The 12,620-nt window shown below is 34.8% G+C and overlaps 3 protein-coding genes across 5 annotated transcripts; 2 read left to right on the top strand and 1 right to left on the bottom strand.

Moving 5' to 3' along the window:
• Positions 1-415: 415 nt before the first annotated feature.
• On the top strand, positions 416-2,516 carry LOC120528728 (G2/M phase-specific E3 ubiquitin-protein ligase-like). Its single transcript, XM_039752881.1, has 5 exons — positions 416-563; positions 866-1,182; positions 1,365-1,543; positions 2,381-2,467; positions 2,508-2,516. The coding sequence occupies exons 2-5, from the start codon at positions 915-917 to the stop codon at positions 2,514-2,516; spliced, it is 543 nt and encodes a 180-aa protein (XP_039608815.1). The 5' UTR covers positions 416-563; positions 866-914.
• LOC120528586 (G2/M phase-specific E3 ubiquitin-protein ligase-like) lies at positions 2,469-6,291 on the top strand. Its single transcript, XM_039752765.1, has 4 exons — positions 2,469-2,556; positions 3,718-3,784; positions 4,375-4,589; positions 5,798-6,291. The coding sequence occupies exons 1-4, from the start codon at positions 2,538-2,540 to the stop codon at positions 6,040-6,042; spliced, it is 546 nt and encodes a 181-aa protein (XP_039608699.1). The 5' UTR covers positions 2,469-2,537; the 3' UTR covers positions 6,043-6,291.
• A 1,103-nt stretch (positions 6,292-7,394) lies between these two features.
• On the bottom strand, positions 7,395-10,248 carry LOC120528585. 3 transcript variants are annotated; one of them, XM_039752764.1, is made up of 4 exons: positions 9,653-10,248; positions 9,455-9,528; positions 8,267-8,485; positions 7,395-7,987 (listed from the first exon to the last, which is right to left on the bottom strand). In XM_039752764.1, the coding sequence occupies exons 2-4, from the start codon at positions 9,517-9,519 to the stop codon at positions 7,780-7,782; spliced, it is 492 nt and encodes a 163-aa protein (XP_039608698.1). In that variant the 5' UTR covers positions 9,520-9,528; positions 9,653-10,248; the 3' UTR covers positions 7,395-7,779. The 3 variants fall into 3 exon arrangements, with proteins under 3 accessions (XP_039608698.1, XP_039608697.1, XP_039608696.1); XM_039752763.1 differs by having other exon boundaries at positions 9,455-10,248; XM_039752762.1 differs by lacking the exons at positions 7,395-7,987; positions 8,267-8,485 and having other exon boundaries at positions 8,567-9,528.
• Between the last annotated feature and the right edge of the window lie 2,372 nt (positions 10,249-12,620).

Genomic DNA, 12,620 nt, shown 5'->3' with positions numbered 1-12,620 from the left:
CTGTGTCCCCGTGTTCTTGATGAACTTATTTTAAAATAACAGTCTCGATCCACTGTACTAATTCACTTGATAATTTTAAACTCTTCAGTCAGGTCTCCTCTTAATCTCCTTCTCCTTAAACTGTAAAGACTCAGCTCTTTTAATCTTTCCTCATAACTCATCCCCTGTAGCCCTAAATCAGCCTAATCGCTCTTCTCTGGACTTTTTCTAGTGCTGCTATGTCCTTTTTTGAATTTTATTAGTTTATGTAGTAGTGTCGCACATTAGCCAGATTGTTACTTATGGGCAAAGTAATAATAAATGTAATTTATTTAAAATTTCTTACAATATAAAAATACAATAAGATAAGAAGAACAACGTAGTAGATTTCATGGGTGGGATCGTCCAGTTTGTCTATAGGCAACATTTTGAAATTCATCACTTTTACTATTGATCCTTCTATCTCAATATGTAATTGCTTTCTTATTTTTTCCAAGAACATATACAGAGGTTTACGCTCCAATTCTAGTTGAAAGTGATACTAGTAGCTCATCAGAAGATGAATTTGCTCACAATGTTGATTGGTAAGTTTCTGTGGTAACACTTTCTCTTCCAGTCTGAATAAATGTAGTTAATATGGTAATTATTGTTATTTAATAATGATTTAATATCTGTTTCATTTATATGTTCTTTAGAACAACTCATGGTTATCTTTTAAATTAATGTGTGTGTTTTATAGTCTGTCAGCAATGAGTAAAATCTTGTTATATATCCTACAGATATTGTGGCTGTTGCTTTTTTCATATACTTTTTCCTCAGTAGTTGACTTATACTGGTTATTTGTAAAAGTAAATTTTATTTCTCCTGTTTTTATTTTTGCATACAGTTTTAATGACAAAATAGTTAGTGTGGAAGACATCCTGGAAAATTTAGCTATGCAGATTAAGTCTGAAAAAGTCTCACGGTTCAATATAAACAGAGCTGACATTTGGGATGGAGCTCTACGTGGTTTTAAGCGTTCATCCTTTGATCCAGCACACACCATTTTAGTGAAATTCAGTGATAATACTGGCTACATGGAGAGTGGCATTGACACAGGAGGACCCAAGCGAGAATTTTTAGAACTCCTAATGCAACATCTTAAAGACAGAACACTATTTGAAGGAAGGGAAACTGAAAAATACTTGACCTGTGACAGTGCTGGTGAGTATTATGAGCTGTCACATCCTGTAGTGGACTGACATCTTGTACGTGTATGATTTCTTGTCATTTGCCCAGTGTAGCCATTATATAATGTGCATTAACTATGGCTGAAATAAGTTAATTTAAGCAATGGGTAGTTGAATGGATGTGGTGACTGGTTTTGCACTTTGTTTTTGTTTTAGCATTTGATAATGATGAATATTTCATCATTGGGCGAATGATCGCTGTGTCCATGGTTCATGGTGGTCCTGGGCCACAGTTCCTTTCGAAAAACTTGTTCAACTATGTTTTATGTGAAGGTAACTTTTCCCCTGATACAAAAGATGTTTGTGATCCAGAAATACAGATGATGCTACAAAAGGTATTACGTGACTTTATCTGCATTTTAAGTTTTAAAGACTTAAATGCACAGTAATACAGTAATGCTTCTTCCACAGAATGTTTTAGTGTTTTTTGAAAATTGTATACTTCATTAATTAGGATTGTTTGTGAGAAAACTAAACTGATATTTATTTCACTGTGCTAACATTGTTTTGTTTGTCTATGCATGTTTCATGCAAATATATAAGTACATATTATTTGTAATGTATTTGATTTTAATACAATAAATTAGATTGTTATGTAATACATGAGACCCTTTTTAATTTGAAATGCTCTGTGTATATGTGTTCCATTAGGCTACCATACTTAGATTTGTGTCTCCTAGACCGCAAGGTAGTCAATGCTGTGGGGTAATCCGGGGAATAAATAGGATCTCCTTTGCATCCCTGTTGTCATCAGTGTATTTGAAGATAGATATTGTAATAGTATTTTTCTGTTTTAAATGTTTTGGAACCCTGGACATGTCAAATATTTGATGTCCTTTGGTAGTGGCTATTACTAAATTACTTTTATAATGCCTCCAGTTTCTACAAAGCAGTTAGATTTAAAAAAAATGTGTACAGATAATGTATATAAAGAACCATACATAATATGTGTAAAAACAACTAAACAAACAAAATATGCTTCTATAAATCTAAATGTTAAAGTAATTAAAAAAGTTGGTTTAATACCCCTTGGGTTCCTTTTTGGGCAGGTGCTATAAATTTGTTTGCAAACTTTTGAATTAATATACTTTTCATATTTTAAAAATGCATTCTTTTCTTTGTGACTGACTGCTATTAATGTTACATTTTATTATAACTTTGAAATGAATTAGATCAAGTCATCGTCCTCAGTGGAATGTCTTAGGAGTATAGTGGAGGTGCATGCTACAATGCTTATGATAGCGGGATGTCTTTGCCATGTTATCAGGGAGCTTTCTGATAAAGACAAAATTGTGGAAGATTATCTGAAGTGGTATTTTTTCACCAGAAATGCTGCTTGTATTCAAAGGTAAGCTGTAATAAATGCTTTATTTATAAATTCTAAAAGTTACCAAGATGAGGAAGTAGCATTTACATTAAACTAGAAGTGAACAAATGACACACTAGAGGGATTATGCCTCTTGACCAGCATGGAAGTGTCTCAGAATTCCCCAGGAGGATTTGGCAAAAGATATTGAAGATTCAATGACATTTGTCTAGCTGAGCATGTTGCCACCATGATTTTCATCAGAATAAATGTAATGAAAGTGAAATTAAGTAGTAGTTAATAGCTAATCCAAATTTTCATGTATTGCTGAGGAATGTGGCACATACAATATACCACATGACTTTAGTCATATACTGTATAAACTAGCAGCAGCAAAGAATATAGGGTAATGGTGAATATATCATGTCATTTTCTAACCCGGTTAATTCAGGTGAGGGTTACAGGAGGGCTTAAGCCTATCCCAGCTAGAATAGGACAATAAGCAGGAACAAACTGTTGACAGGGCGCCAGTCCATTTCTGGGCAATCTCACACACACATACACTAACCACATCAAACACACACTAGAGCCAATTTAGTGTCACCAATTACCTAACCTATATGTCTTTAGACAGTGGGAAGAAACCAGAGCACCACCCAGAGGAGTCCCAATCAGTGATGGGAAGAGCATGCAAACTCCATGCAGGAAGGACCCAGGACACAAACCTAGGTCTCCTTACTGCGAGTGTACCAGCTCTTCCACTGCCCCAAAATGTCACCCTTAAATGGTGACTGTTTCTTAATCGTTTGTATAGTGCTGGCATTCATTTGAAGTAATAAAAAATAGTACTACTAACATATTAATTTGCACTATAATGTATTATTTCTGAACACAGGAAATGTAAAGAAAAAAAATAGTAAACCCTGTTTTAGCAGCAAACATAGCAAAGCTAAAGGGAAGTCCAAATGCTTGTTTTATTATCAGTGTGTATGTGTGCTAGAAAGACTTGTTGGTTTTCATTGCAACAGTGTATTTACATTGTAGATCTGTATGTTCATAGCAATTACTTCTGTTGACATGTCAAAGATTTTGGAAACAATATCTCATTGTGAGTGCTCCTCAGAAAATGGCAAAAAGTGACACATTATAGTTTCTGTGAGAAATGCACTAAAACCAAGAAATGTTTGCATCTGTACTCCTGAGGTTCTAGCAAACAGTGCTGCAGATCTTATGGAAACATATCCTCAGAAGTTGACATCACAATATACAGGTGTGTGTTGATGGTCATATTAGTATGTGGTCCGTGTTTTTGGGCAACGCTTTTATGCTTCACCGAGATCATAATGTGACATGCATTACATTCTCAAACCTGCCTAATCCCATTCATATTAGGGAGGAGTGGGTTGATGATTTATCTTGCATTGTGTTCAGGATTTAATATATTTGTTTATGTGAACTATATCTTTGGTCTTCTGGTATCATCCTGTTTGTCCAGGTTACATTTGGCAAATGTATCATATCATCAGGGCTTCTGCATTCCCTAAGCTGCTAAGCTATCCATAACATCTTATATAGTCATAACACTATATGCAGTAAGGATGACAGACACTGACCACCTTTCTTAACATGATGTACAGTACATCACAGTAATGAAATATCCTCTCTTGAGTATGTCCTTCCTTGGGCATTAAAGGTGGTTTTACATTGCCTGGTCTATATTGTCAACTCAGTCTCTTGGTAAATGCATTTTATTTATTGTTTTCTAATGACACTCACCTTGTAATATTCAGAGTATGAAATAAGTGCTGTATATAAAAACCTAATAATAACCTAATCTTTATTTGTATATGTTGTTTGCAGGTTCAAAGAAGGACTAGCCACACTAAATGTTCTTGAAGCAATGAAACAAAATCCATCAGGATTCATGAAATACTTCTGTTTTTCTGAGAAAAAAATAACAGCTGAAATTATAGAGAATCTTTTTAAAGCTGAGTTTAGCCAGCCTGGTAGCAACAGAAGACAAGAGGAACTGAGGATAGCTGCATACTGGGCAGACTACTTGTTAGATATTGAAGGTCTGAATTCAAGTATTGGAGAAAATATTTGTTTAGTATACTTACTGAAATATGTAATATTGTGTATAGTACATGTAGATTTTCACCTTACACAATTTATGAAAAAAACTACACTGAATGTAAGTGCAGCAGGAGACACACAAGGTTCTGTCCACAGGATGAGAGTTTGTATTCTGTGTGCCCACAAGTTTAGAGTACAAATCAGCGTTCAATAATTTACTTCTGATAAACACACAACTAAGATGAACCAATTAAGCAATTTCTGCTTTTTTAACTTTTACAATTCATAGGCATTTTTAGCTGGCTAGCAATTTATGCATATACTGTATTAATTAATGAATTTATGCCTGTTATATTGGTTGTTTATTTCACCAACATTAAACTAAAGTTGTCACATCTCTTAACCAACAAAGAAATAAGGGTGTGGATCTCTCAGGGTGGTTCCAATTTATCATTAATGTTTAAAGATTACTTTTACTATGTGTTTTGGATTGATTAGATATTACTGTAATATTTTAATTAACACTGACTATTGTTTACAAAGCTTTATATACAGTACAGTATGACACCTAATCATAGGTTTGGGCTGCTATGCCACGTGATCAGGAATGGGACCAGCAAGAATAAATTATACAATGCAACAAAGCTGCTGACATTGGGGTTGCACAGTATAGTGTTACTGAATCTGAAGATATTAATCCAGATATTAAGGAAAGAGGAAAAGGAAAAACAGTTTGGTCAAAACACATGCATATAAAATAGTTATACTTATCTGTACAATTCATTTTTGTGTATTTAGCAACAAAATTAAATGTGATGCACATCATGCATTATGCTATGCACAAAATGTATAATACTGGTTGAAACTGCTTGAAGTAATAACATCAAAGGACAACAGTGCTACAGATTCATTCTGGGTTTCATACTTCACAAAGTTTTAAACTTTAATAACGCATTCCAATAAAATGATTACATATTTAAGAAGCACAAACATGTTATATGAATTGTTTTGTTGTATGAATTATCTGCCTGCTGTTTAGAGACACTTATCATCTCACTGTGTTAAATAGTGTGAGTGATCAATATGTAACAACTAGGGTGGGCCAGAACTTTGTTCAATGATGTGGTGCTATGAAAAAGAGGGCAATGTGAATGAGTTACTTAATATGTGAAACAACTGATATTAACATGTGCTTATATTTTCTTAGGTAAAACATCATTTGCTGAACCATCTTTGGAAGATATCCTCATGTTCTCAACTGGTGTTTCCTCAATCCCACCAATCGGCTTCCATCCAAAGCCAACAGTTAATTTCTTGCATAATGAGTCACCATATCCCATTGCTCAAACATGCACCAATTCTTTAAGCATCCCCATACATAAAACATATGATAAATTCAAATATCATATGAATTTTGGTATTTTAAACTCACCTGGATTTGGACAACACTAAATTCTGATATAATTAATGAAAGAATACCAATCATCTTATATTTTTGCCAGCCCTGAACTTGCTCTTTCATTACATTTTCCACAAAAATTATACTATTAGCTATGTCAGTTATTATGTTTTGAACGTTTTTGGCTAATTTTACATTTAAAGTTGCTTGAGTTCATTTTGCAAACATGGACATTTTTTCTTTAATACCGAATAACCAGGATCTTCCATCAGTCATTTTTCACGTAATTTCATTTTGGTCAGTTGTGCACAGTTACATTTTGTTTGCAATTATGTTATTAATGATGTTAATTTTTCAGAGAAAGGAAATTGCTAAGTTTTATGTTTATACATATTTTGTGTAAATATAAATTTTACAATGTAATACTAAGAGCTTTTTTTATATTTCATATTATGTAATGTTTTAAACCATACTTTTGAAATAGTTTGACTTGAACCTTGTTAATGTTGCTTCCTGAGATGTACCATTGAAGTGATCTTGTTGTTATTAAACAAACATTTGTAAAATTAATGTTCATTTTCAAATAAAATATGATGGTTGACTTCAATTTCCAGTTCAATTATAATTATTTTGGTAATCGACTTTTGAACAGAAACAGTCTATCCTGTTTAACCTTTCCTGACACTTACAAGTTCAAGAAACAAAAACATTTAATTGTTTAACTACTGTCAACCTTTAATTGTACATCAGTAAAAAAAAAAAGAAAACACAATATTTTACTACTTCTTACACTATTCAAACTGCCAAGGTACTTATAGCTCACAATCCTGTTTAAGGATTTTATTACATCATTTAACATCATTGTAGCTGAACCTCTCCAAAACAATGTATCCAATGCAAACTTGGACAATTGTACAAATCTCTGATTTCTGACTCTAAGGATAGCAGATTCTAGGCTGTGGAACAGGGTAGACATGTAAAAGTGTCCCTGCTCAGAAACATGGGATTGCCTCAGGGACATTTTCTGTCTCCAGCCATTTGCTCTTTGTACAACAATGACTGCACCTCTACTGCTTTGACTGTAAAACTTGTAATGTGTGATGATTACGTCATTCTATATGCCAGACTGCAGAAGGCCACAAGGAGCCATGAGAAAATATGAAATCTTTTGGGTAGCAGGGAGGATAGTATACCTAAAAGCAGAACGATACAAACAAGTTGCGTCATTTTAAACTATAAACCATTGTTTTATGTGCATTCTTTCCCGATCAGTCAAAACCGGTGAAATACCTGTTGTTGCCCCCCAGCTTTTACTTAATAACGACCTATAGAGAAAAAAGTGAAAATGAAATTCTACAAATATTAGTTTTTAATCATGTGTTTATTGTATATTGTAAGTTATATTGTCACCATTGGTGCATCTACTGTTGAAAGATTAAATAATGCTTGTCACTGTTGCCTTTTTATTGTTATATTTGCAGCTGGAACACACAAATTCATAACAACTAAATTTCATGGTTGTGAAGGTTAATTCAAATCAATTCAATTTGTGTTTCAATTTGCAAGTCCTGTCTACAGGTGGTTTCTGGTACATGCTTGATGGTGCTGGAATAACTAATTTAAATTATGCAAGATCTAAAAATGCACTCGGGAAAGAGAATACCCAAAATATATTTATTTAAATATAAAGTGTTACAATATTAGCTAAAATAAATGAGAGAAGTAATAGTACTTTACATCGCAACATACACAAGAAAAAACAAACCACATTGATACATACTACAAAATATTCAGGTATTACAAATTTCTTTTAGCCTCAAAAATAATTCTACAGCAGATCTCCATGTGAGTGGAGTTTGTAAATTGTACTGCTGCTTTATGAAATCTAAATATTCTTGTATGGTTTCATCTCCACAATTGCAAATTTCCTTGCATTGTGTTGCCAGTTGACGAAGCTTCTCTTCTGAAACAACGTATCCAAAGTTTCTTGATTGGAATCTAGACAAATAAGTAATATGTTTAAAAGAAGAAAAAAAGAATATATTCAGAAGTCTATACAATTAATTGAGTACTGTGTAGTCGAAACTTGAGAACATTCTTAAAATGAATCATACAATTTTAAAATCTGTAACTCTTCCCTTACAAACTTAGCTCTTTACTTTTACTGATGATTAAAACAAAGAAAACTTAGTCCTGGCAAGATATTTTTTTTATATTTTCTAATTATTCTAAATGGAATTGAAACTGTCGACTTTACATATATCCATTTATTCATACCTATGTGGTAGGCTAAAAATCTCACTGGGAATTCCAGAAGGACAAGCTGACATCCTTGAGGGTCTAATTCTGTGTTGGTTCCAGAGGTCTTTAAATTCATTCAAATCCTTTTGCATCAATTCAAGAAAAGCAAAGCGCAGCAAACATTTATGCTGGTGGCTACCACTGAAATTGCCAGAATCTTTCAGATCCACCAGGACTTCCATCCAGAACTGTGACCTGAATGAAACGAAATGCAAGAGCTACTTAAATATAGCTTTGGATGCATTTTTAATTGCGTTTTTAAATTGTTTTGTTTACTGAAGTAATAAAGCTTTCAGTGAAGGGCAATCAGTAAAATATATCACTGAAAAGGTTATGGACTGGAAAACTGCACGCAGTTACACATTTAAAATAAATCAAGTCTATGATGCAGGGGGCAAGCTGTTTTTTTAACATTATTCATAAACATTTTGCAGTTATTAAGTAAGTTACGACTGCACTTACTATACCAAAATATATACACAAATATTCTTACCGTTGCTTTCTGAAATGTGCCCACCAGGATTCTATTCTCTGATTCATTACAGAAGTACCATAAACATGACTAGCTGCACCAGCAAAGTGGTCGTTTCCTTGAGAGCGCAACGTGCACTGCATTGCTGCTATCAAGGTGTTTTCTGTTCCGCAATCCGTCCTCAGTCTCATTGGTACAATCCCAAGTTTTGCTACACAAAGCACATAATTTGTTGCAATTACTGCTGGGTTATTATTCGTTGGTCCGCATGAAAGCCATAAAATCTTTCTTGAAAAGCCATCGATGCACCCGCTTATTGCTATGCCGTAAGGCTTTAATTTATCATATCCATCTACATGCCAAACGTAGTTTGGACCCAGTGAGTGGTACACTCTTCGGACAAATCTCCTTGTCCTCCTAGCTGAAGTTGCAGACGGATTAATTTCAGACAACAAATTCATGACATCACGTCGCCTCACGCGCAGTTTATATTTCTGCAGTAACACCTGATGCATCATTCTATATCCAAGAAGCTGACCCGGCCCTTGTATCTCGATCTCCATGGCCTCACGCACTTGACTTATATTGGAGTAATTCCTACGTTTTGATAATCCCAGTTCTTTCAGGCGCATTTTCAAACTTCTTAAACACATACTTATTCCGTGATAAATTTTCAAAAAATCTAGAATGACCTCATATTTGTATCCTGCGTAGAAGTACTGCGTAATCCAATCGGTGACCAAAAGTGTGTGTTCATTCCCACTGACTAAAATAAAAAATAAATTACATTTACGCTTATGCGTCAGTTTGTCACTTACCATATTTTTGTATGATCATGTCATGCTAATTGCAGGGTAAGAGAAAACAGTAAAATGCAAGAGACATATTACCTGTTGGTGGTCCTCCCAACGCCGCGGACGATTGGTCACCTGACGGCAGAAAGGCAAGTGATCGCCCACAGGTGGAACAAAAAGCTGGCGCAGCGCCCGTGCCCAGCTGACTGCCACAATAGGGACAAAACATTGTCTGCCTTTGGAGAATGAGAACGTTTGTTACAGGAAGAAGTGCAGTATTTGTAACAAAACAGTAAAATGAATGGTAAACCCTCGTTGGGGACGCAAACCCACCTACTGCCCCGTCCATGCCCCCCGCGTCCGCAATACCACATGTGTTTGCACCATCGACCCACCAAATGGGACCACAACCAAATAAAGAGAAAGAAATCCATGCGCGTTTTCGCACTCAAAACTTTCTGATAAGAAAATATGTTATTAATAACACTTCGCGAGGAGTAAGAAGAAGCCGACACGACAGGGAGTAGCCGCAGTTATCTAGTTCAAGTTTGACATTTTTATTTTAAAAGTTTGTGAAGATGTTAAACTTTTTGCTCAGTTTCCCAAGACAACGTTTTCGTTTTTAATTACCAGGAAGTCACAAAAACTGTAGTTGTAAAGGGATTATATTTAACAAGAACAACCAGTATATGTTCGTCGTTTCTTATGAAATCTGGGCAATTATTACAACCAACTATCAACACCCTTCACTGAAGCGGACTTTCCCGCACTTAACATGTTCAATGCTCAGGAGATAAACGTTTACAGACCCTTGCAGTCGTCACACTGCATGTATACAGTATAAAATATAGGTTTAAAATATACAGAATATTCTGCATTTCACCTTTAAATTTGATCAGTTGAAGATATCGTTGCACAGATTTCTCTTCTAACACGCATGCAGAGATTTCGTTTTGAAAGTCTCATTTCCGGTGTGGACATTTCCGTTTTCAAAATGCTGTTTCCGTTGTGAAGTTCACTTCCGTTTTCAGTTTTTGTTGATTTCATGCTGCGGCTTCTTAAGGCTGTTGATTTCATGCTGCGGCTTCTTAAGGCTGTTGATTTCATGCTGCGGCCTCTTAATGTTGATTTCATGCTGCAACCACTTCCGTTTTCAGTTTTTGTTGATTTCATGCTGCAGCTTCTTAACGTATATTTCATGCTGTCGTTTTTGTTCATTTCACACTCTTTCTTTTGGTTAATTTCACGCTCTCACTTTTTGTTAATTTCATGCTCTGTAATTAAATTGTAAATGTTACGCTCTCACTATTTGCTAAGTTTATGCCCTCACTTTTTATTGTTAACTTCATGTTTTCATATATTAATTAATTTCATTGTGTTTTTTTATTTTGTTTTTTCATTTGGTTTGTTGTTGAATTTGTTTTTGCGCTTTGCCCTTCAGAGCCACCGTACAATAATAATAGAAGATAGTGAATACATACAGTGATAGTAGAGTACATAAAATTCATGTTTTTAAATTGAATTTTACAGTATCATGCAGTTAAAAACTGGGCCCAAATAGGTTTGTGGTGGCTAAAATAGAATTATTAGATATCAGATTCCAAATAAAGTGATTTGTATCGATTGATGTACTGTTGTTAGTTATTGGTTATGGAGTGTCCCCGGATAATTGTAGTTCAATTATAATAAACATTATTTTTTTAGAAGTACTGATCAATAGAGACTTAAAGTATATGTTGAAGTCTACCTGCATTTATCAAACAGTGATATTATGCAAAGTTCCAGGCTAATAATTTGGATTAGGGACATGTTTTCCTCTGAGGATCTGCTATGAGATCTTTAAAAAAGGATAATATACAAGTTGAAATAAATTCTCTTATAATGAATATGGAACTAATGAGTAACTGAGGCTGCAGTTTTCAGAAGATGATTTCCAAAATTTGTCAGTACTTTCTAAGTGTGAATTTTTGAATTTTTCAAACAGTTTTACAGTACAACATATTTGAGATATCTCAATGAAAACTAAACTCTCCCAACCAATTTCCATAGAGAATTAATGTACCAAATTCCAAAGAAATTGGTCAACAGGGAGCCTAGTTGTTTAACGTGAACAACAAGACAGACATAATGGCTATATAAGGTGCCTTCACATTTTATGTTGTGGCCACTATGGGGTACACCAACTCCCCAAACACCTGATATGAAGGCTCAGACACAAGTATAAAAGCAGAAAAGAGTGTTTATTGTGGGAAACTGTTCCTCTCTAAGTTTTTCCCACTCCACAGCCACAGTACAATAAGCACAACAAGCACACAACAACTCTTTGCCTTCTTCTTCTCTACTTTTTCCTGGTCAATGCCTCCACATCCTCCTCCTCTCCTCCATGCAAGCTTTGTCTTCCTTCCTCCCAACTCTGGCTTCTCAGACAGTAGCAGGCAGCTCCTTTTAAGTAATCCCCAGAAGTACTTCCGGTGTTTCAGAGGCTTGGCCCAGGAGCACTTCCAGGTAAGGCAATAGTGGCTCCCTCAGAACATAACAGGGCTGAGCCAAAGAACTTCAGTTCCCATGATGCCCTGTGAGAATCTGGGGGGCTGCCATCTAGCATTTGGGGGGGAGACAATGTCCTGTGCATGCTGCCTCTTTTTTACTGAGTGCATCAGGCCAGACCCCTGGCCTTTTCTCACAATCAATGTCAAAAAAACCTAAAAAGGAAAATACAACACAGGGGTAAGTACAGTAAATAAATACTACAGCTTTTAAACTTACACAGAGCTGTTGGATTATTAGGATATATTGAGTTGAAATTATCCACCTTAAACAAAGAAAGTTTAAAAAAATTACATGATTAAAGTATTTGAAGAAAGCCTGAACAGAATGCAACATGGATGGCAATTATACCTTTTTAAATCTGTTTTTCAGAAAGACTATGGGACACAGATGGAAATTGGCTACAAGATGTTACATTTTTTTTTACCCAGAGAATTATTGAAATATGTAAAATTGTAAATAGTGATTTCGTTACAAGCACCACCATAGATATCTTCAAATTTGTAAAACATTTTAG

The sequence above is a fragment of the Polypterus senegalus genome, chromosome 4, assembly GCF_016835505.1.
Source record: "Polypterus senegalus isolate Bchr_013 chromosome 4, ASM1683550v1, whole genome shotgun sequence".
NCBI lineage: Eukaryota > Metazoa > Chordata > Cladistia > Polypteriformes > Polypteridae > Polypterus > Polypterus senegalus.
This window is presented reverse-complemented; position numbering and strand designations above follow the sequence as displayed.

Excerpts from the sequence above, each read along its gene's own strand:
- LOC120528586 (XM_039752765.1), top strand. Across the intron at positions 3,785-4,374 it reads GTTGACATCACAATATACAG|GTTCAAAGAAGGACTAGCCA; the intron begins GTGTGTGTTGAT and ends TGTTGTTTGCAG. Across the intron at positions 4,590-5,797 it reads CTACTTGTTAGATATTGAAG|GTAAAACATCATTTGCTGAA; the intron begins GTCTGAATTCAA and ends ATATTTTCTTAG.
- LOC120528728 (XM_039752881.1), top strand. The coding sequence starts at position 915 with ATGCAGATTAAGTCTGAAAAAGTCTCACGGTTCAATATAAACAGAGCT. Across the intron at positions 1,183-1,364 it reads CTTGACCTGTGACAGTGCTG|CATTTGATAATGATGAATAT; the intron begins GTGAGTATTATG and ends TTTTTGTTTTAG. Across the intron at positions 1,544-2,380 it reads TACAGATGATGCTACAAAAG|ATCAAGTCATCGTCCTCAGT; the intron begins GTATTACGTGAC and ends GAAATGAATTAG.
- LOC120528585 (XM_039752762.1), bottom strand. The coding sequence starts at position 9,905 with ATGGACGGGGCAGTAGGTGGGTTTGCGTCCCCAACGAGGGTTTACCAT. Across the intron at positions 9,529-9,652 it reads GTTGGGAGGACCACCAACAG|TCAGTGGGAATGAACACACA; the intron begins GTAATATGTCTC and ends TTTTTATTTTAG.